Raw genomic sequence first — 23,610 nt, forward strand, 5'->3', positions numbered from 1 at the left:
AATGAAAGGGCAGTACAGGAAGGAATGTGGCCCATGCCGATAAGCTCAGCCCTTGGGAATCAAAAATTCAAGGCCAGTCTAGGAGATACAGCAAGAATCTATCACAAAAGGGGGAAGGGGATGCTAAGGAGATGGCCTAGTGTTTGCCTTGTAAGCATAGGACCTGAGTTCAAGCCCCATCACCCACATGTATGGAGCCTGGAGTGGAGACATATTACAGTCCCAGCATGAAGATGGGTGGATTCCTAAAGCTAGCCTCCCAATGAGCTCCAGGCCAAAGAGAGACCCTGTCTCCAAAAGACAAGGTGGCACCTGGGGAATGACACCTGCGGTTGCCTTCTAGTTTCCACACATGTACACACACACATACACAAAGTGAGAGTAGGGAAGTTAAAAAAAAAAAAATCACCTAGCCAGATCCATAAACTATCTCCAGAAGACCATTCAAAGTTTACTAATTGAAAATATCTGAAATAAAGCCAGGCTTATGCCTGTAAACCCAGCTATTTGGAGCTGAGCAGATCAAGGGCCAGGCCAGACCGGGCAACTACACAAGACTTCTCCCACAGCCTCAACACACGAACTGGCACTGTTTTTTCAAGAGAGTTTCCTATTTGCTATCAAAACTGCCTGACTGAAAAAAAACAAAACAAAACAAAACAAAGCTAAGCCTGAGGCTCCAGGGCCCAGCACACCAAGCCAGAGGAAACAGGTGTGTATCACTATCCTTCCAGGCCAGGCAGCCCCAAACCCCACAGTCACTAGTCTGAGTTTGGAATTCAGTTGCTCTAAGAGAGGACGTGAGGCAGCCCTCACTCAGGAGGGCACAGAGACTCCCATCACTCAGCCATCCCTGCCAAGTGCAACCTGGTACCATCTGCCATCAGTGCATAAGAAATTGATAAGCACATGAAGATCAGAAGAAGCTCCACCCAGGGACTTGAAATTATAGATCTGACAAGATCAACTCAGAATCAATCATTAAGCAGTCAGTCCACACCACAGTCTTTCAAAACATCTTATGAAACTAGAGAGGCACCCTGCCCAGCTCTGCCTCAGGAGGGTGTATCTCTCCATACCTGGAGTTTCCCAGGAGGCTTAGCTATCATGGTTGTTGTGAGCTAACCCTCCACATCTCAGAAAAAGGGTGCAAGAGGATCTGTGTAGAGAGACTGGGAACCTGCAGGGAAACAGGCTGGGAAGACTGAGAAAAAAACGAGCCAACCGCCTATAAAAAGAACCATTTTGAGACCAGAAAGTAAAACCAAACTCTTCTACTCTTGCTCTAACTGTTTGTATAAATATGCACATAAAAACCATGGGTGCACAGGCTGGAGAGATGGCTTGGTGGTTAAGCGCATGTACTGTTCTTGCAGAGGATTCAAGTTCTGTTCCCAGCATGCGTGTTTCTATTCCCAGCATGCATGTTCAATGGCTCACAACTGCCTCTAACTCTAGCTCCAGGGGAATAAAACCTTCTGGCCTCCGTGGGCACCAGCACGCATACACACATACACACAATTACAAACAATTTTTTTAATGTTTTACCTAAGTGTAGTGGCGCACATCTATAATGCCAACACCCAGGAGGCTGAAGCAGGTCTGTCAGATCCAGGCCAGGCTCGGCTAAGGGCACAAGCGCTTATCTTCCAATAAGTACATAGACACATTAGGTATGTACATAAGATTTATTCTCAAACCTTTTTGTCTCGCCGTTTATAATCTCACAGGGTGGTATTCTGGTTGGCTTTGTTTGTTTGCTTGTGTTTGTTTATGTATCTATTTATTTACTGTGGGTATGTGCAGACGTGCAGATACCTGTATCACAGTGTGCCTGTGAGCGCCAGAGGACAACCTGTGGAAGAAGTTCTCTTCTTCCATTATGTGGGCTCTGGGAATCAAACTCACTTTATCAGGCTTGGCAGCGAGCACCTTTACCTGCTCAGACATTTCTCTGACCCTCTGTCAGCTTTTTAATAAGTTTTTACCCCTACTGTTTACATTATGTTCTCCACAACTCCGTCAAACCAACAGATCCAAGTCACAGAATGACTGCTGCCATGACAGTGGACCTGAGTTCTTACGAGATACTGCAGGACACTCACTCATGGCCACAAACACACAGGTTCCACAGTTCCGGATCTCAGGCGGAGGAGGGCCTGGTCTGGATGTTTAACCTGGACTGGTGAGACCGTGACCCTCCTTACTAAACTGCTTCTCTCACAGATCAAGCATAACTTCTGGAGTCTGTTCTTGGGCTCAGTTTATAATACACATAGCACATCTCTGAGACAGCATTCCAAACGTGGCAGCTCATCATCGCTCATATACTTAAGCAATCTTTGTTCTCTCAAGAGAAAGCTTGTAGTTGCACGGGACGTTATCTGTAGCTACAGACTTAGAGTTAAAATGAACACGGATTTCAAACAATAAACAGGGAAAATTGCTCCATAAAAAGTTCTTTCTTTCTCTCCCTCTCTCTCTCTCTCCCTCTCTCTCTCTCTCTCCCCGTCCCCACAATTTCAGCATTACAGAGGTAGAAGCAGGAGGATCAAGAGGATAAGGCCAGCCTGAGTTAATGAAGACCTTGTCTCAAAAGATAAGAACAAAAGCATGAATGGGCAAGAGTTACCAGAAGACAGGAGGAATGCAGCGCTCGGCCACAGAAAGCTACTGTCAAAGCAACGTCAGGTTTATACTAAATCAAGCAAAATCGAAGGCAAGCCAGGGAGAACAGTGTCAGGGGCACAAGCAAGAGTCAGACTTCAGAGGTACCCTAGACCAACAATGGATGCAGCAAAGAATGAGAAGTTTTCCCCAAATTGACCATGATCCCAGAAGTTTATGCCATGCTATTGATAACCAGCTACAAGCTAAAGAAAACTTTCTAGAGTCAAAAAACAAAACAAAAGCATGATGAGCATGTCACAGAGGAGAAAAAGGCTATTCTCTCTCCACAGAAAATAACAGAAAATTACTGCTCTGTGCACGGGCCATCCATAAGTGGAAGGCAGCCAAAACTCAGGGAGGAAAGTTTAGTACAACTGTGTCTGTCAGGCACACTTAACTGATAAGAACATGTTATCTCTCTGGATGTTTTTCATGCTTATGGCATTACCTGCTTTTAGTAGTTGCAACATATTATATAATCTCTCATTCTAAATATTCACTTCTGCACTAAAAAGATTCAAAGTTCTCAGGTACAGATGAAAAGGACCTGAAAGGAATAAACATGACTAAAAATGAACTAAACAAATGGAATAAACATGACTAAAAATAATCAGCGACAGGTTTGGGGTGGGAGCCTGCCCCAGCACTGGCCCAGAGGTGCTGGGCTTTGCATTCAATTGGCAGCCCTGAAACACAAAACCAACTGCCAACTCTGTAGCTTCCAGGAAGTCCTAGAGAAGAGCATACAACTCTGCGCTCACTGATCAATACTCAGACAAAGGAGATATACTTATACGTGTACTTACAAAAGAAATAAAGCACAGTGAGATGAAGCACAACTAGATGCCAGCAGTGCACAGTAACAGAGCTGAGAGCTCAAACCAGAGAGTTTATCAAACCAGAGTTTATGGGGGAAAATTATCCATATCGCTATGAAAAACAAAACCCATTCAAGTAGGCAAAGTAGGTAGGAAGGTGGGGGTGCTCCCTACTGAACCTCTGGACCAAAAGGAAAGGAGCAAAGTCCGCAGTTTCCAGGAAACAAAAGTGTAAATCAGGAGGTTCCTATTGGAGCCAGGCATGTGGCTCAATGGTTAGCACTTGGCTAGCAAGCCCTGGGCTCTAGCTCTAGCACAGAAACAGCAAGAAGTAGGGGGAGGGGGAGAGGAGAATGAAAAAGAGAGGAGAAAGGGAAGAGAAGGAAAAATAATAATAATGATATATTAAGACCACATTCAAATATTCTCAAACATGTTTTTAAAAAAAAAAAATTACTGTATAGGGGGGACAGGCAGGTGGCTCTGTGATTAAGAGCACTACCTGCTCAACCAGAGGGATCTGGGTTCAATTCCCAGCACCCACACAGTGACTTACAACCAAATGTCTTCTTCTGGAGCCTCATGGGCACCATATAAATGCAATATACTGCCATACAGGCAGGAAAAACACCCATATACACAAAATAATAAAGTAATCTTTTAAATGTTGTACATCTTAAAATGAAAATCCTGGTGCTGTATCAATAAAGGAAGAGAAGCAGAAAGATCATCTCCTCCTCCCTTATAACATACATTTGAAAAATAGGTCAGGTATAGCACCTCACATTTGTTTGATTTGTTGGTGGGTTTTTTTGTTTGTTTGTTTGTTTGTTTATTTGCTTGTTTTTTGACACCAGGTATCACTATGGCTGGTCTGGACTAGAATATAGACCAGGCTGGCCTCGAACTCAGAGCTCCCACTGCCTCTGCCTTCTGAATGCTGGGACTAAAGGCACATACCACCACTCCTAGTATCTGAGATACTCAGAAGGACTGCTTCAAGTTCATGTAGCTGCAGCTACATGAGACCCTGTCTCAAAAAGAAAATAAGAGAAGAGGGGGAAAAAATCACTGTGGAAACATTATGAAGGCTTTCTGTAATCTTATTTTTTGTTTTGAAGCTTTAATAAATTCTCCTGTGATGAGAAAATGTCTATCTAGAGTCCATACGTGCCCCATTTTACTATTTCACTTAATGTTCTCTTCTGTCTTAGTGAATGCATGTAAACATGGCCATAACCCCACACTTGTAAGTGTTCCTATCCAGCCTGCAGCCACCCACCCAGCCAGTCACGCCTCAGCTTGGTGAGAAACACTGAACGACACTCGCAGACATTCTCAATGCTCATGCTGGCATAGTGAGGCTTTAAGCAAATATATTTACTTTATTCCCTAAGTACTTTACTAAAAGGTTCACAGCACACAGTTACTAATTCTGCAAAATTTCCACTCGTAGCTCTTCTCAAGTTAAATTCTTAAAGAGTAACTTCTACTAATTTGTTTGGTTTTGTTTCTTCAAGAAATAAGAGCTGACTGAGGAAAGAGAAGGGACAGGCACAATCTACAACACAAAGAGAAACTTACCGTCACAGCAGCTACTCTTCGAGGCTGGGTCACTCCGACCACTCGTCCTTCGGCTGTCCAACCAGCTTCTGCCAGGTACTGCAAGTAGAACCACAGAGGGGTTCACATCTGACAGCAGCTTCCAGACAACCCTCCCTCCAGGTGACCCTGTGCTGTGCTTGAGGCACCAAGAAAGGAAACAACACAGGTCATCCTGCAGCAAAACTGGGCAAATTATTTGACGGATGGCAGATCTCAGGTTTGGTGTTGTTAGGAAATTACATTCACAGCAAATCTGATAGAAGAACCAAGAGATTCAGCCTGAAGACTCCCCAGTCCCACACAATGTCTACGCATTATAGCTTTACCAAGCAAGGAAAAGCTATCCAGTCACAACAGCTCTCAGTCTACAGAAGAAAGAATTGTAAAGTGCGGAGACACGGCTAAACGGACTACTAACTATCAAACTTAACTTTCTTTTTATAAAATGATGGGCATATTACTTCTATAATAGAAAAATTAATATTGGAATTTCATATACATATTCATTGGTTCAAAAAAAAAAGATAATAGCTAGGTGTTGTGACATGCTTTTAATCCCAGCACTCAGGAGGCAGAAGCAGAAGGATCTCTAAGTTCGAGGCCAGCCTGCTCTACAAAGTGAGTTCTAGGCAGCCAGGGCTACACAGAGGAACTCCGTCTCAGAAAACAAAAACAAACAAAAAGAAAAGAAAAGAAACAATAAAAACAAAATGTTTAAAAGAAAGATAATTTGAAACTAAAGAGAATGGCTGTCTGTAGTGGTTAGGACCAAGCAGACAGGGGGAAAGGGCAGTGGAAATAGGGAGACAGGATGGAGAAAGATAAGAACTCTGGGTAGATCATCTGATACAGAACCCATTGTATTCCATTACTCTTCAAAAACCCAATAGCCAAAACCAGTAAAGGCCTGGGAAAACAAAAAGAAAAACAAACACTAACAGATGGATGACTCTATGCTCAAATGGCAACACAATCCCAGAAACACCAGGGGGAGGAGAAGAAAAGAACCAGGCTGAGTGATGGTGGAAACCTCACTGACGAAGCCGAGCGACATGGACAGTGGTTATCATCACTGATGCCGAAAGGCTGGACAGAAACAACCTTCTAAAATGCTGTGATCTAGTGGGCAAAGGTCAGTAAAATCCAGTGAATGTAGGAGGTAGCAATTCTACGACTATGTTATACATAGGTACATACACACATACTGGGATCTAACAAACACATAAATACACAAGAAGTTAACAATGAGAGGCAGAAACAAGTCCTATTATTTTGGACTGGAGTCAGAAGCTTCAGCATAAGCAAACCCATGGTGACTGATCTTGACTCAGAGTGCTGCATACAGGGAGACAGGAGCATCCCTCCAGAAGGTAGGGGAGAGCACATATCCACACTTGTGTCCCCAGCGCCCTCCTGCTGAGTCAGTGGTGATGCCTCAGCAGCAATCAGCATCAGGGTTTTGGCATCTCTAATAAAAGGAGAAAAAGCTCAAACACAGCCCATGGAAGACGAGCCACATCTTGTTTTGACCAGGTTCAGTACTGGTCAAAAAAGAATGGAAACTTTTAAAAGAAAGTGGAAGCAAAAGAAAGGCCTTCTCACTGTAAAACATGAAACAATTTAAGCAATAAAGTTAACATGGTACAGGACTTTACACTGTGAAAACACAGCTATCCATGAATCATAAGAATACATGTAAGGAGTCAAATATGTAAACGAGAGAGGGAAGAACAGTGCTCCTCAAAACAAATTCCCTTTAACAGTGGTAAAGAAGGACATGTCATGGCTGCAGACAAGGCCTAGAGGGACATTAAAAATCTGCAAGTAGCACAGGGAGCAGAAGGTACTATGTTAGCTTCTACGACTTTGCTTAGTCTAAACTAGTTAAAAATGACAGTGAGGAACAGTGTTGTAATAGTGTGTTTCACTATAAAACTGTTGTCTCATAGTAGTTACACACATGAGACACTGCCAACAACCCCAACCAACACAGATACAAGCAGAATTACAAGGACATTCCCAAGGTCTACCAAGTGAGCGCCTTATGCAAATTCCCACATGACTGACCGCAAGGACTGCAGCATCAAGAGCATTCAGGTGACGGAATAAAGAGGTTACAGGACGTGTCTGAGGAAGCAGATAAAAACCCAAGAGCTGGAGTTCAAGGCCAGCAAATCTAAGCTTCAACAAAGTCTGAAACTCTGCATTCTGAATTCAAGCAAACACACACAAGGTGTCTCTCTGCAGCTGTGCCACATGAAAGACACATGACTTCCATGAAAATAACCTGTCACCTCAATATACTATGAAATTTAATTTAGACTTCACGTAGAGGCAAAGGTAGGTGGATCTTTGTGAATTCAAAGCCAGCCTGGTCTATACAGCAAGCTCCTGGTCAGCCAGGGCAATGTAGAGAGACCCTATGTCAAAAAAAGCAGGAAAAAAATGTGTGTATGCACATACATGTATGTGTATTATATGTCCATGTCCATATGTAGTTCATTTATGTATTCTATAAAATATAATATGCTAAATACATTATAATGATATCATTATAAGGAACAGCCTTAGAAGCTGGAATGGAGTTACCCTTGCCTATGTGTGAGGGGCAAGCAGAGACTACAGGGGCCACAGAAGGCTTCTGAAGTTCCACTGTGTGTCTTCAACTGAGTACTAGTAACAAATGGAGAAATGCAGCACACTCTACAATCAAGATATAACCACCTTCCCGTGTGCATTTTATACTTCGATACAAGAAAAAGCTGCACGGGTTCTCAGTTACTGCTCACCTGTCAAGCCAAGGCCCCTGGACACATTCTGACCTTATATTATAGCACGCTTCTCCACCAAGTATCTATGTCAGGCCTGTCACGGCATTCGCTGGGTTGGAGATCTTCCCATCCAACCCATCAATCATCCAAGATCTATTTCAAATGCCATTTCCTTCACAAGACCTCTCCTGATCTTTCTTTCCACTCCTATCCACAGACATTAATAAAACAAGTTCTTTCTGCCGCGACACGTAATTCTGTAATGGGGAACTTTACTTACTATAGCAGTATTCAAATGTGATTCATGAGGACAGAGCTAGGCAGTGCACATCTCTGAATGAGTCAATACTGTTCCTTTCGGAGAATGACCACTCTTACAATTTTGGAAGTATAATGAATTGAAAACAACTTAATTCTATTATTAATAAAAAAAAAAAAATCAGAAGTTCAGAAGTTTAACAAAAATATCTGAGATGAGTAGGTCTTTTTTTAAAAGATTTATTTATTTTTATTTTATGTGTATGGGTATAGTACTTGTGGGCATCACCTGTGTGCCTGTGCCTGAAGAAGCCAGAAGAGGGCTTCAGATTCCCAGAAACTGAAGTTACAGATAGTTGTAAGCCACCAAACAGGTGCTGGGAATAGGGCCTCTGGAAGAGCAGCCAGTGATCTTAGCCTCTGAGCCATCTCTCCAGCCCCTGACAAGTAGTTCTTGAAAGAGACCTTGATCATGGCAATGACAGTAAAGGGCATCCTGAAGTTACAAAGTCCTCCACACTAAAACCTGCATGGAAGGATATTAACACACACTCACCTGAGGAATCTGGGTGCTCTTCCCACAACCCGTTTCTCCGACAATCACCACTGTCTGATAGTTTTCTACCAAGTACAAAATGTGGTTCCTAAGCTGGGAAAAAATAAGACAACATTGTAAGTAACCATATTCTGTCTCAAAAGACCCAAGAAAACATATTTAAACTCTGTGAAATAAGATGTTTCCAGAGGAAAGTAAATTTTAAAAAGAACTATTAAAATTTTTAAAACTATATTAAAACTACTAAAAATTTTAAAAAGAACTATTAAAATGTGTTCCACACCAGGCCTGTAGTCCCAGCATTTGGAGAGGGAGAGGTAGAGGCAGTTGGATTTCTGTGAGTTTGAGGCCAACCTAGTCTACAAAGCAAGTCTAGGATAGCCAGGGCTACACAGAGAAACCCTGACTCAGAAAACCAAAGTGGTGCTGGAGAGTGGCTCAGAGGTTAAAAACACTGGATGTTCTTCCAAAGGTCCTGAGTTCAATTCCCAGCAACCACATGGTGGTTCACAACCATCTATAAGGAGATCTGGTACCCTCTTCTCCTGTGCAGGCAGAATGCTATATAAATAATAAATAAGTCTTTAAAAAAAAAAACAACAAAGTGGTTTCAACTCTCAGGTGCCACTGATGTCAGCATGAGCCAAGACATGAATGAAATGCTTGTAGAATATGTGAATACTCCCACCTCTTCAATAAAGACTTTCACCTATAAGAAATAATACTGCAGGCATACTAATACATGCACACATACACACACAGTATTAAAAAAAAAAAAAAAGAGTGGTTGTGCACATCTATACTCTCAGTACTTACAAGATAGAGACAGAAAAATCAGGAGTTCAAGGTCATTTCCAGCTACATCACAAGTTCAAGGCCAGACTGGGCTGGATAAGACCCTGGTTCAACACACACACACACACACACACACACACACACACACACACACACAACACACACACACAGACATACAGACATGCAAACCCAACAGTCTAAATGTGTGTCACAAGTGTGTTGTTAAAACAATAATGAAATGCTCTCAATAATCAAACAACTTGTGGTTGTTTAAAAGAACAAACACCTAGAAGATACGCTAAGAAAAAAAAAGCAAGGAACAAACTAGTATGAATAATATATGTGTGTGCACATTGTGCAGAAATATTTGTGGGGGTGTGTATGTTTCTCACTGAACCTCGAATGAGGCTGGCAGCCAGCAGGGCCAGTCACCCTCCGGTCTCTGGCCCCCATGGCACTTCAGTTACCAGCACATGATGGCCACACCCAATTTGTTCCTTGAATGCTGGGCTCTAAACTAAGTTCCTCATACAACTGTTCCTCATACGAGGAACAGTTTTCCCACTGAGCATCTCCCAGGACCTTAGTACTGTATTTTAAAGAAAGGAGATAACAGTGCCACATCCTAGGAGGGTAAAGGGGTGAGGAAGAAGCATTCAAGAGCTTTGAAGTTTTATAGAACATTTATGCATTACCCAATAAAAAATTAGTTTTTATTTATTAGCATGGAAAAACAGTGAAACTAAAGTTCACAATAAAACATCCAGAGGTAACTCAGCCTTCTGTGTTGGCTCAGTGGAAGTAGTCTGGACCACTGAAAAGCTCCAAACAATCCCAGTGTCCCATTTGCTTAGCTTCAGAAGGCATTTCTGAACTCTGATTGCAGACACATCCTACAAAGCCTCCTTTGGAAGGAAACCTGCCCGGGGCTCCCTCTCTGACCAGGTTTCAGCTCATCTATTGTCATACCATGGAGGTATTTGGTGGGGATGGGAGCTGGGATGCTGACACGCTCTAGCTTGCAAATAAGCTCCTGGCTATCCAGGAGTTATTAATGTGTTATACCTGGATGTAGACATGCAGTCCTCAGGTCTTAATGAGAAAATGTTCTGGGATCATTTGTTAAAAATGAAGATTCTTATATTTATGGTTGTAAGCCTAGGTTTTTTTGTGAATGTGATTATTTCATTTTAACCAATTAAAGTAAGATTTTTAAAGAAAAAAAAAATGAAGATTCTTACCTTTACCATCCAGATTTCTAAATAGTAGAGCTAGGTAGAACCCAAGAACCTGAATTTATACAAATACCCACACACAAATGAAATACAAATAAAGTTAGGTGGTGGTGGTGTACACCTTTAATCCCAGCACTAGAGAAGCAGAGGCAGGTGGATTTCTGAGTTGGAGGCAAGCCTGGTTTACAGAGAGAGTTCCAGAACAGCCAGGGCTACACAGAAAAACCATCTTAAAAAAATAAAATAAAGAAAAGAGGAGGCTAAAAAGATAGCTCAGCAGTTAAGAACGCTGGCTGCTCTTCCAGAGGTCCTGAGTTCAATTCCCAGCAACCATATGGAGGCTCACAATCATCTGTAATGGGATCTGATGCCCTCTTCTGTCATGCAGGAGTACAATGAGACAAAGAGAGCATTCATACACATAACATACATAAATAAGTAATTTTTAAAAGTAAAGAGAAGAGAAGGAAACTGAAAGAAGGTATGTGTACACTATTGGAGAGGACTTATGAAGACCCATGAATCCAGGTGTGATGGCACACACCTGTAATCCCAGCATGAAGGCTGAGGAGGAGGGACTTTGGGAGCGAAGTTGACTGGGAGGGCACTGGTTTGGGACTGAGTTCAGAAGGAACAGAGGCTATGCTTGACCGATATGGTATTGGCGGGTACTGCATCTGTAGAAAATAGGACAGCAGCACTCGCGATGATGTGGACAGGAAGAAAGACAAGGCAGTGACTCCAGCTTCGTGCGCTTTAGCTCAACATGGCCAGACACGACAAGAAGATGGCTGGGATGGAGACAGGGAGAAACAGGGAGGTACTGTCGCCAGGCTTAGTGAACCTGGGAATACAGCAAGGACAGGATGAACTTCAGACCAGGGAACTGGCAGGCATAAAACACCTTTCACAGCAGTGTCCATACCCTGGAGAGAGCGACGGCTACAGAGGGAAGTCAAGGAAGGACACCTTGGAAATGGGGAGAGGGTAAGACTGGTGGCTGCTTTGGTCAACTTCTGTCCACTGTAGTTATGGTGATGCTGGAATCAAGGCCAGGATCTCACCAAGCTCCTCCACAAACCTCATGAAGCTGCCTTTACGTTTGGTCTGAACAGGAGAGAAGGTGAGAGAGCAACACTGTTCTTCTCACCTCCTAGTCCATTTTAACATCCCTCAAGAGTCCAACAGCTCTCAGGTTCTGCTTTGCCTTCTATCAGTAATGTATGCCTTAGTTCTCTTCATTTCTCGATAGGCTCAACTTGTTTTTATTTCAGTTTCACTTCACTTATATGACAGTTAGAAAATGATGGGCAGTTAAGAAATGTCAACATTTATATACTCAGTAAACAGCCTCTTCCTTGTACTTGGGTAGTTAAGAGTTGGACACCTTATAAACACCACAGGTGACCTCATCCAGGCCTCATAGCAATCCTACAGGCAGGTGCGATTAGCCCACATCGCAGATAAGGAAATGGAAGCTTACAATGGTGAAGCAAGGTCACCCAGCAGGTGAATGATGAAACAGGGTGGGACAGTGAAGTCTATCCCAGAGTCCCGCCACTTCATCATGACTCCAAGATGGCACCCCTCAGTGTGAGGAGGCCATGGTGAGCCTGTCAGCTAACATCCTGAGGGTCCCACCCAGTCACACACAATGGATAACACCAGTCACCTGAGAAAAAGACCCAGAGACGATTAGGTTGACTGAAATGTTTAAGGTCACGTAAACCTCCAAACAAGGCAACTTAGCTAAATTGAGAAGGCTGCTGCTCCACAGCTATGTGGAGAAAGGACACATTAGTAGAAGGGTATTACCAGCAGTGTCTAAATGAAGGGAACCCCAAGTCTACGGAACCACTGTCTTAGTGGAGCTGGTGGCACAAACCCGTCATCCTAGCAACACAGGAGGCTGAGGTAAGTGGATCACAGGTTCAAAGCCAGCCTGGACTACAGAGTGAGTTCAAGGCCAGCCTAAGCAATTTAGCAAGACCCTGTTTCAAAATTTAAAATAAAATAAGTGCTGGGGATCTGACACAGCACAGGGGTTAAGCACTTGCCTGCACATCTTAGATTAAATCCTCAGTACCACAAAAAAAAAAAGGAAAAAACAAACTAACAAGCAACCAAACCTTGTCCTCTTCCACCCAGCTCTGTCCGACAGAAAGACCGGCCTGCATAGCCTACACAAGTCACTCTAGAGACACTGCATGAAGGAGGCAAATTCAAACCTCAGCATGCCGGCCACGGGCTGAAGTCAGGATTCATCAGCAACAGTTGGCCGCCTCTGAGCCAACTTTCTGACTGCAAGGGGCCTGCCATGTGGCGCTGCCAACAGACCCACCAAGTGTCCACGATGGACAGACTTCAATCACCATACAGAAAGTGGTTCTGAATGTCCTCAAGTTTAAGCTCTGGTCGCTGGTGAGCTGAGTACTCGCCAACTCATCTGCACTCTTAAAGCCGAGTATCTGGCAACCTCACCAAAATCTCAGCACTGTCTCATTAAGGATAAGAGTACCAAATGATCTCTCCCAAAGACAGACGCCCAAATACCAACCAACTCTGCTAAAAGAAAGCAAAAACTGGCCATATGTTGATAACACGTTGACTCTGGATACACAGAAGTTCACTGTGTTAGTCATTTTCTGCATCAGAAAATGCTCATAACTGATATTCATGAAGAGGAAAAAAAAAAAGAATGCCTTCCCGATTCTTCCCATTTCCTAATATTCAAGATCTAAAAATCGTAAGGACTTCCCAATCTTAAAGGGTATGTGCTCTCTCCTTTCTCTCTTCCCCTCTCTCCTCCCAACACACACACACACACACACACACACACACGCATAAACACTAGAATGGAGTGGGGCTCCTCTAATGCACCACAACTTATAGAACCATTGAGTGACAGTGCTGTCCCCTCAGTGACAAGCTCATGATGTGGGTCACAGACATGCCGTACCTTGAACACAGGCAGCTTCTGTCGCTGCTGCTCTATGGAAAGGGCAGCGTAGGGATTGTAAATGATGGTTGTCCCAGAGTTCTCAGTGACACTTTGTCTCTCTTCAGAGATGCTGACCCCTGGCCCTTCTGTACCTGCAGCAGAAAATTTTTTTTTTCAGATTTTGATATGTTAAACAAAAAAAGGTATATAAAAGTTATACATTTTCAACGACAGATATACAAAAGAAACAATGCTTTTTATTTCAAACTACTAAAAAGGATTAAAAAAAAAAGCTAGGGAGGTACCTGTCAGACCACAAAAACATCTTCCCAAGTGTTTCAGTTCAGAGTGTAGAACAGAGAAAAGCAGTCCTACTGGGCCGTCCAGATCTCAGTCCTGTCAAATTCTAAACAGAAGTGAAAGAAACCCAGCGGGAATCTGCCAAGGCCAAAGACAAAGCCTGGTACTGTAGAAGAGACAGCAAGACTCAGAGAGAACAAGAATCAGAGGCTCAGGCTACCTGCTTCCCCTCTCTCACCTCTGCACCTCTTGACAAGTTTGAAACCTTCAGGCCACAGGGTGGGCTCTCTGTGGGCTGCTGATGGTCCGGAGCTCAGCCCACAGCTAACTGGCAGCTATCCAAGTACCCACGAACAAGACAGGCTGCAAGGCCTCCAGGGCAGGCACTGCTCTAAGCACTAGAAACCAGCCCAGGGCAGCACAGATGCAGGATGACCTTCATGGATTTGCTGCCTCTCACATGCTGCCTCCCAGTAGAATTTTTAACATGGTACAAGAATGACAGGTAAGAGCCATGGAGTGAAATGAAAGGGACTTCGAGCACCAGAAGTAGGATGAATATGGCAGTGAGGGGGTTCTTTATACTGGACCACGGGGAACTTGCATCTCCCTTAGGTTAGAAGGCCTACCCTGATTCAAATGCCCGCAGCTGGCAGAATGAGATACAGTGATAGCAGCGCATGTGAACCATAACCATAACTGTCATGGAAAACGACAGTCCAAGGAACACTGCAGGGCAGATTAAAGAGCAGACAGGCACAGTAGCTCGCTCAGAACAATGACAAATCGAGACGGCAGATCCCACAGAGAAGTATAGGTTCCATATGATCAGCTTCTGTTTCTTTCCATGGCAACTTGTCCCTGTGACCCAAGGACAGAACTAGGTTAAGATTCAAGTGAGGCTAGAGAGATGGCACAGCGGTAAAGAGCACTTGCTAATGTTGCAGAGGACCCAGCTTCAGCTCCTGGCACCCACATGGTGGCTCCCAACCAGCGATAGCTACAGTTCCATGGGACCCGACACCAGGTGAGCACATGGTGCACAGATACACACGCAGTCAAACTCGCACACCTAAAAATAAAATCACTCCAGACAGACAGACAGATAGGGAGGAAGGAATGGGCTCAAGAGATGGCTCCGTGGGTAAAGTCGTTAAAAAGCAGTTGCTTCTCTTGCAGAGGGCCTGGGTTCAGTTCCCAGCATACATAAGGTGACTCACAACCAACTTCCATTAACTTTAGTTCCAGAGAATCTAATGCCCTCTTCTGGCTCCATAAGGACTAGGTGCACAGTGCATATACACACATGCAGGCAACCATATAAAATAAAAATCAATCTTTCTAAAAGCAAATAAGATATGGACTAAGTGACAGAATTCACAATTCAGTTCAACATAAGGAAGACAGTTCTCAAAGTCAGAGCTGTCCAGCCATGGAGTGTGCTGCCTTGTGAATTGAGAAAAACCCTCCTAACTTTTCAGACATGTGCACAGCCCCTACTGGGCACAGCGTAGAGTTGACTGACTGCCTGCCTGCCCAGAACAGCCAGCTTCCAGTCTTCTGAACCTGCAAAGCCACCTGAAAGACAAGAGCTTTGTGATAAGACTAAGCCCAGAGACTCCATTTTATTTATGTTTACATTTTGGTTTTTGAAGACAGGGTCACCTTAAATATATTCCAGCTGACCTTGAACTCCCAATCCTGCATCAGAATCAAGTATTAGGATTAACAGGCATGTGCTACCAAACCCAGCTCAATTCTATTGTGTTTTGTTTTGTTTTGTTTTGTTTTGTTTTGTTTTGAGGCAAGGTTTCTCTGTGTAGCCCTCACTATCCTGAAGCTCTATAGACCAGGCTGGCCTCAAACTAAGAGATCTGCCAGCTGTCTCCCAAGAGCTAAGATTAAAGGCATTCGTGAACTCCCCTCCTGAAAAAAGCAAGAGCACAATTCATCGGAATAGAAGATGCTGGCTCTGCAGACTCCCAGAACCAAGTTCAGAGCTCGGCAGCTTTCATCTCCAGCCCTGTTCCAGGTACTTCCAGGAACACAGCTGCCAAAAAGCAGGTAAGTGGGGCACTGCTGCCATCGCTTCTGCCAAATGCCAACTTCCCTTCAGTGAGGGAAAAGACTGAGCGGGCCTGGACCAAGCCTGGGCTGGAAAGCAGGTTTCCCATCCTTCTCTCACCACTGCCGCACCCACCTCTGCACTCTTAAACGAGGAACTACGGGAGAGAAGACCGTCACCTCTTCTGGCTGGTTTTGTCTGGAATACCCTCTTCTTAAAACATTTGAGCCACGCCATTATGTCTGGAGAATCTGAACACTTGTTCCTGCAAGGTCTGCGTCATCCCACACGCTGGCTCACAACCCCCAGGGGTTAGTAGTCCCTCTCTTGTCTCTAACCTACAGCTGTTAGGAGCTTTTACAAGAACAGCTGCTGTCAATCCCTATGAGCCTTTCTTCTCCTTACAAAAGACTCCATTCAGCCACACAAGAACCCCAGGGCTGCTTTCCATCTATACACACCCCACAGCCCACTCTGTTTACGGCTGTTTTTAAATTGGGAGTGTGTGCCATGCTTAAGGAAGTAGCATTTTTGCAATTTTCACAAACCATTAACGCTTTCATTTCCCCATCTGTAAAGCAAGGCCACAACAAGCACCCAATTCAGAATCTCTTCTAAGGTAATGGATCCTCTAGAGCTAAAGTCATGGGCATGGGTGCTGGGACTAAACTTGGGTTCTCTGCAAAAACAGCAAATGCTCTGAACCACTGGGCCATCTCTCCAGCCCTACAACACAATTCTTAGCATAAATCAAGTGGAAAAACAAATCCTCAAAGCGCCTCAATAAAGCTTTTGCAAGGCACAAGGTCAGCCACCATTAAGTATTTGTTGAGTCAGTAAATGAAAATGGGCAGGCCCATCTGACCCACGTGTGCCAGCAAATAAAAATGAACATTGTTTCTGGAAAAACCTCAGGCAGGTCACACAAGATCAGTATACCACACTAGTAAGTTGGAGATTACAAACTAGTTATTTAAGGTCTCCATTCATACTATCACTAAACTCTTTTAAATGGTTATTGTCCTCGTTGTTGATTTCTGAGGGTGAGATGTTTCTTGTCAGTTTGGTTTTATTAGACAGGGTCTTGCTATGTAGCTCAGGATAGCCTGAAACTCACTATGTAGTCCAGGCTAGTCTTGAGCTCTCAGTCTTCCTGCTTCACCCTCCCAAGTATTAGAAATACAGGCATGTACCACTACACTCAGAATATACATATATACATATATATGTGTGTGTGTGTGTGTGTGTGTATATATATATATATATTTCATTTAAAACAGCAACCAAAATTTTCCCATCTGGGAGCCAAGTTTGGCCATGAGTCTGTAATCCCAGATTCTGCAGCACGAGAATCACAGGGTTAGGGTTTGCCCAGGCTAAGAGAGGATTCATCACTAGCCTAGGCAACTGAGGAAGACCCTGTCTTTTAAAAAAAAAAACCTGGAGCCCATATGATAACAATCAGGCAGAGCACGGCACCAGGTTTGCAAGTTCCAGCGCACAATTCTATACTGTACACATCCCCACAATGCACACACAGCCCTTCAACCCCACCATATCTTATTCCATTACACACCTCCCTTACGTACTTTGTCTAAAGAGCCCCCATGGTTACCTGAGCCTGTGCCTTTGGGGCTACAGGACAGGCTCATGATTCCAAACTCTAGCCTTATACTCAGCTCCAACCACCTCCCTGACCTGCATTTCCCACAACCCATTTCGTATCTTGAATGTTCTGCTCATCTGTGAAGGTATCAATCAGAGAGAAGGTATCTTATCAGCTGATAGGATGCTGTAAGTCAAAGTGGCTGGCCCAGGGCTCAGAACCCGCTGAAGCTACTCAAGTTTCAGTGAATGAAAACAATATACCTGGGCCACTGGATCCCCAACTTTGATGCATGCTAGAAGCCCCCCCCAAAAAATGTTTAAAACATACTGCTGTCTGGTTCCTGATTTTTTGACAATAGTAACAAAAGAACACCAGAATTTTTTTTTAGAGCTTTCCAAGAGATTCAACTATTTGCAAAATTTGAGACACACACACCCAGACCCACTCACTTACGCACTCACCCCAGGGAGAACACAGAATGCTTGACTTCACCTTCTCTTCTCTTTACCTCTAAAGTGTCTGACAGGCCCTTCCTGTCAGCTCCCAGGCTAGCACTGAGGTTCACTATCCATCCTGGATTTTAGTAGCAACTTCTCTTAGGCGTGGCATTCTTCACCATATCACTGCTGCAGTTAAAACAAGGAGCCCCTTTTTCTTTTAATTTATTTAGTGTGAGTGTGTGTGTGTGTGTGTGTACATGTGTGGGCATGCATGCCACAGCACACGTGTGGCGGGCAAAAGACCATTCTGTAGAGTTGGTTCTCTCCATCTGCCCTTACATGAGTTATAAGGATCAAGCTGCTGTCAGGCTCTCACAGCAAGCTCCTTTGCCTGCTGAGCCATCTCCCTGGCCCAGAAGCCCAAATTCTTTAACTTGCCAGCATCAGCTCCTGCCACCCCCCAAAACATACCCACATATCATACCATCACAGTGCTCCATTACTGGGGACTTGGGGACATCATTAAGACACAAATCCTTTCAATGGCCTGGAAAGCCGTTCCCTACCTCTCTATAAACAAACCATAACAAACTTTCTTCACCCTTCAATGTTCACTCAAAACCATTACCATCTCTATGACACAGTCAATTCTTCACACCCAGCTTTCCTTCCCTCCCCTATACTTCTATACAATTATAATAGCTATGCATCTAGTGCCACGGGTTTTTTTGTGCATTCTTCTCACTTAATCCTCATAATAATCCTATTATGACAAATTACCAAAAAGGCAGCAGAGACTTGGCACAAGTCACCAAGTTAGTAAGTGGTAGGCAGGGAAGGCCCTACAGTCCGGCACTTGAGGCTGTCTTCTTAACCACCACCCCTTCCACCTTGCTTAGAATCTCTTCTAATGGACATGTGACTTCAGAGTCAACTGGGAAAGTGCCTCTTGGGAGTAGGGTCCCGGGCATGTGTACACAGCTCCTGAGTAGAGAAGTGTACTCTAGGCGAACTAAACAATGAGACAGACAGTAAGAGTAGTTTTGGGGTTTTTAACCAAAATGGTACCCAGGTCTGAGTTTCGACAATTTATCCAAGCCTCTGTTGACTCTTGAATAAACTCTTGAATAAATAAATGGTAACTCATTACTTAGCGGGATGGACAATTGGCTGATGCCTGGAAATGCTGAGTCATGAAAGTGTCATCAAGCAAACAACAAACACACACATATATGGGGGGTCTCTCTTTGAAGCCCTGGCTGTCCTGCAATGCAGACCAGGCTGGCCTCAGACTCAGAGATCCTCCTGCCTCTGCCTCCCAAATGCTGGGATTACAGTCAAGAGCCACCCATGCCCAGTTCGGGGTTTTTGTTTCCTTTTGTTTTGTAAGAAACAAGTGTGTCACTTGCTTGGCTTTATTTCTCTAACACTTAGACACATAGTCAGAATTCTGGGGACCTAAGACACCCTTGTCCTTTCTGTATCGAATAATTTTCGCCACAATATAATGTATACATCCAGACTTTCCGGGTGTAGGTAGGGGAGAAAAATAGATTAGATAGATAGGAGAGAGAGAGAGAGAGAAAGAGATGAAAAAGTAAGGGCGGGGGCTAATACCGGTTAAGAAACAGTTTTGTTTTGTTTTGTTTTGTTTTGTTTTGTTTTGTTTTGTTTTATAAGAAAGGCATTAACAAAAGGAAGCACCCTACACGGGGCATGGTCTGGTATCTATAACTCATTAAAAACCTGACCGATGAGAAAATGGAAAAACAAAGGATTTTGTGATGGTGACTTGTTAGCCTGCAAGACAAGAGGGTGACAGCCAATAAGAAGGAGGGCGTTCACTTTGTGGTAAACATTCAGAGTGGGCGAGACCTCACCTAAAACACTGGAACACATTTTCCCTTTTATGAGCCATTAAGTCCGACCATGTACTCCTGACTCAACGCCCACAGTACAGGTGTTTGTATTCTGCCCACTTCACAGGTGAGGGGACCAGTGCCCAGAGTGACAGAACGCATGGCTCAAGGTTTTCCATCTACGGCTGCAAGGCACAGAGGCAGACTTGAACCTGGGCACTCTTGACTCTATAACCCAAGCTTCTAAGCCCTTGAGCTGCACCGCCTGCCGAGCCTCACTGCGGCCCTAAGACAGCAAGAAAACACGCATGGGTACTTCAGAACGCGCATCTCAAGAGGTGCAGAGGAGGCTGAGAGACTCGAACAAGGTCACCCGGAGTTTCAGCCCAGGTCGGGGAGGCCTTGGCTTCCTCGGGACCACCGTGGGCTGCAGCAGCCACGCGCGCAGAGAAGTGGTGCCCAGCCCTCCCCGGTCAGGGCCAAGGGCGGGTCCCCTGGCCCAAAGTCAAGTCGCCGCATCAACCCAGGTTTCCTTCCGTGCCTTACCCGGTTTCCAGAACTTCACTGGTCCCAAGGGCGCAGCCATGCTGGGGTGAAAGGTCACGACGAAGACTCCGCCCCGCTAAACGCGCGCGACTCTCTCAGGGCTCAAGGGGCGTGGCCCGCGAGCAGCTTCTGCCGGGGCAGCTGGGGAGGGACGGGGAGTGAAGTCACGCCCCTCGTGGCACCGCCTACCGTGCATCACGTGATCCGAGGTTCTCTTTGAACTTTCTTCGGGCTCCTCCCCTTGGCCCACGTGAGGCCGCGCGGCCATATTGGCGCGGGGGTCGGCTGCTCCACCTGGCTTTGATGCTCTGGGCTTCCCCTAGCACATCCCTGGATGTGCTGTAGCGTTCCCAGGCTGCCATTCAACACCTCAAGAGTGTGCGCGGAGGCGAACTGAGAGACGCTCGTGTTTACACGCAGCTGCGTCCCTTTCAGTCTCCTTAATCTTCTTACTGGAAAAAAAAAAATGTCACGCTGGAGATAATAGTGGTAACGACCTCCTGCATCCAGTGATTCAGTTAATATTTCTGCGTCCCTAGGGAATGTAGTTTCTTGTTTCCCAGGCAGGAGTCGGGCTGAGTGAACTGGAAGTGAATAACCCATAGAATGACGCTTATTCTCAGCAAGTAAAACTGAAATGGTACAGGAAATTTCAGATGTTAAGAGAATTGTCGGGAAAATGAGTACGCAGGAGCATACTGGGTTGAGAGATGAGACTAGACATCAGATCCGTCAGGCCAGGGCATTCACCCACTGTTCCCTCCAGGTCGACATGATGAACCAAATGCTATTTTATGATTGCCCATCTAACCCTCAGTCTCCAGGGTCATTAACCTTTTAGGATGCTCTCAAATTCTCAGACCAAGCAGCAAACTTGGCAAAGATTATATATTTAAAACAAGATCGCTAACTATCCTATTTCCTTAACTGGGAATGTTTTCTAAGGGAGCCACAAATTGAGAGGCTTTAGAACTGTGAAGAAAATGCTACATTCCCTGAGGGAAATAGCAAATTGTGGAAAGCTTGGGAGACATTAGCCCTGATTCAGAATCCTTACCGTGACCATCACCTGACTCCTGGCTGACATTTAAGCTCAGTTGTAAAATAAGCTCCAAAGGAGTATGAAATGAGATGAGGTCCAGGGTACCTGATACAATGCAAGACATTGCAGGCACCAGGTCAGTATTGCCTGTCATTAGCTCGACTCTGAGAGCAAATACACCAAGAGAACAAAGTCTGAATTCACCTCACATTCTTTTTCCAGATTTGATTTGTTTCTCTAATTAAATGAAGTTCAACACATGATAATCCTTTTGTGGAGAACTCTCCACTTACACTTTAAAACCCTCGAATCCTTGAAAGAGCGTTTATAGGACCCTTCTAGTTCACTGTCAAACATTCCTGTGGACTCAGGACTTAACATGCTGCTTTTATCATAGACCTGTTTAGTCAAACTAAAGTTAATCTATGTCCATTTTTTGTGCTAGGAACTTATTTTTTTTTTAAATTATTTTATGTGCATGGGTTTTGCCTATGTGTCTCTGTACCCAGTGTGTGCCAGGTGCCTGTGGAGAGCATTGGATCCCTGGATCTGGAGCTGCAGACAGTTGTGAACCACCGAGTGGGTGCTGGGACTCAAACCTGGATCCTCTGGAAGAGCACGCAATGCTCTTAAGTTCTGAACCAACTCTCCAGTCCGATGCTGAGAACTCCTTAAGGACAGGACCTTGTCATTTTTTGATGTGTGTTGCCAATTGCTCAAAATGCCCATTGAGCAACCACGTATTTTGAACACTATGTTTCTCAACTATTATAGCAATATTAGCAATCTAACCCAGAGCCCCAGCCTGCTAGGCAGGCCCCTCTGCCACTGAGCTATAATGCCAACAGTGATTCTTTTTTTTAATCTTTTTATCAAAGTCCGACATACAGAAAATAAGACTTGTACATGAAAAATGCCACTCTGTAAATGTTTTTCTTACTCCCCACCCCCCATGCAGGGAGATTGTCCCTTTGTTTTTTTTAAGGACTGCTTCCTGGGAAGATGAGACAGCTCGGCTAGTTGAAAATGCTGCCATGTAAGCCTAACAACCTGAACTCAATTCCCAGAACCCGCATCAAGGTGGCAGGAGAGCACCAACTCCACAGACTTGTCCTCTGACCTGCATACCACATGTACCTACATGTGGTACATGTGTTTGCACACGTGTCACATCCCACATACAAATAATAAAATATTTCACAAACTTAAAATACTGCCTACCAAGTCTGCAACTCAAGCAATCCTGCATCAGCCTCCTCAAGTAGCTAGGACCATGGGTGTGTACCACCAAACCCAGCTTTAGTTCCATGACTTTGTTTTACTGATGACTTCCTAAGAAATCTTCCTCTATGAAAAGGGACAATAGATTAGGGGGCACAGATTATTGCATCACAGTCTTGAAGTGGGAGGATTTAGTCAACACCTAGCCTAATCTTATCATGGAAAATTGAAGTCCATGGAGATTAAAAGGACTTGGTCAGAATCAATGAGGAATATGTGGGGGAAGGCAGGGAGGTTGTGGGGTGTGTGGGGTGGTGGTGTATGTGATGTTGGGGGGGTATATGTGGTGTGGTAGAGGACTATGGGGGTGTGGGGGGTGTGATGTGTGGTGTGTATGTGAACATGATGTGGTGTTGAGTGTGTATGTGTGTGTGTGTGTAGTGTGTAGTGTGTTTGTGTGTTAGTATTGAGACCAAGCTCACTCTGAAGCCCTGGTTGGAACTCACTAAGTAGTCCAGGATGGTCTTGAACTATGTAGTCCAGGATGGCACGCCTGCCTCAGCTTCCTTACTACTTAGGGGTTACAGACGTGAACCAGATCACAGGTTTCCTAGTTGCCAGGTAGGTGTTTTTCAGCCTCAGAGGGGCCATTTAGAAGCATTAGACCTTAGCTCTCTTAGATGTGGATTCCTCTCTCTCAGAATGCTCTCAGAGTCCCACTGCCCTGCCCCGTCAGGTGGATTGTTTTGCTTCCACAGACTTCGGCTATGTAATACTATCTGGCCTGATAATGTGGTTTTTATTGTTACAAAATAGGACTGGTCTCAGTAATCTTCCTGATTAACCTTTTCAGGAAGAACAGCCTGAAGGAGCTACTCT

At 44.5% G+C, this 23,610-nt stretch overlaps 1 protein-coding gene across 1 annotated transcript in view; it reads right to left on the minus strand.

Annotated features, from left to right (window-relative positions):
* The window catches only part of Dhx35 (DEAH-box helicase 35), a 61,904-nt gene extending 41,385 nt beyond the window's left edge, over positions 1 to 20,519 (minus strand). Inside the window, exons 1-4 of the mRNA XM_055602401.1 lie at positions 20,469 to 20,519; positions 13,668 to 13,801; positions 8,679 to 8,771; positions 5,073 to 5,150 (exon numbers count right to left, since the gene is read on the minus strand). Of these exons, the coding sequence (XP_055458376.1) occupies positions 5,073 to 5,150; positions 8,679 to 8,771; positions 13,668 to 13,801; positions 20,469 to 20,508 (345 nt within the window). The 5' untranslated portion in view covers positions 20,509 to 20,519. The remainder of the gene's footprint in view (positions 1 to 5,072; positions 5,151 to 8,678; positions 8,772 to 13,667; positions 13,802 to 20,468) is intronic.
* Between the last annotated feature and the right edge of the window lie 3,091 nt (positions 20,520 to 23,610).

Source organism: Psammomys obesus, unplaced genomic scaffold (genome assembly GCF_907164565.1).
Source record: "Psammomys obesus unplaced genomic scaffold, mPsaObe1.curated_primary_1811, whole genome shotgun sequence".
In the NCBI taxonomy this organism is placed as follows: domain Eukaryota; kingdom Metazoa; phylum Chordata; class Mammalia; order Rodentia; family Muridae; genus Psammomys; species Psammomys obesus.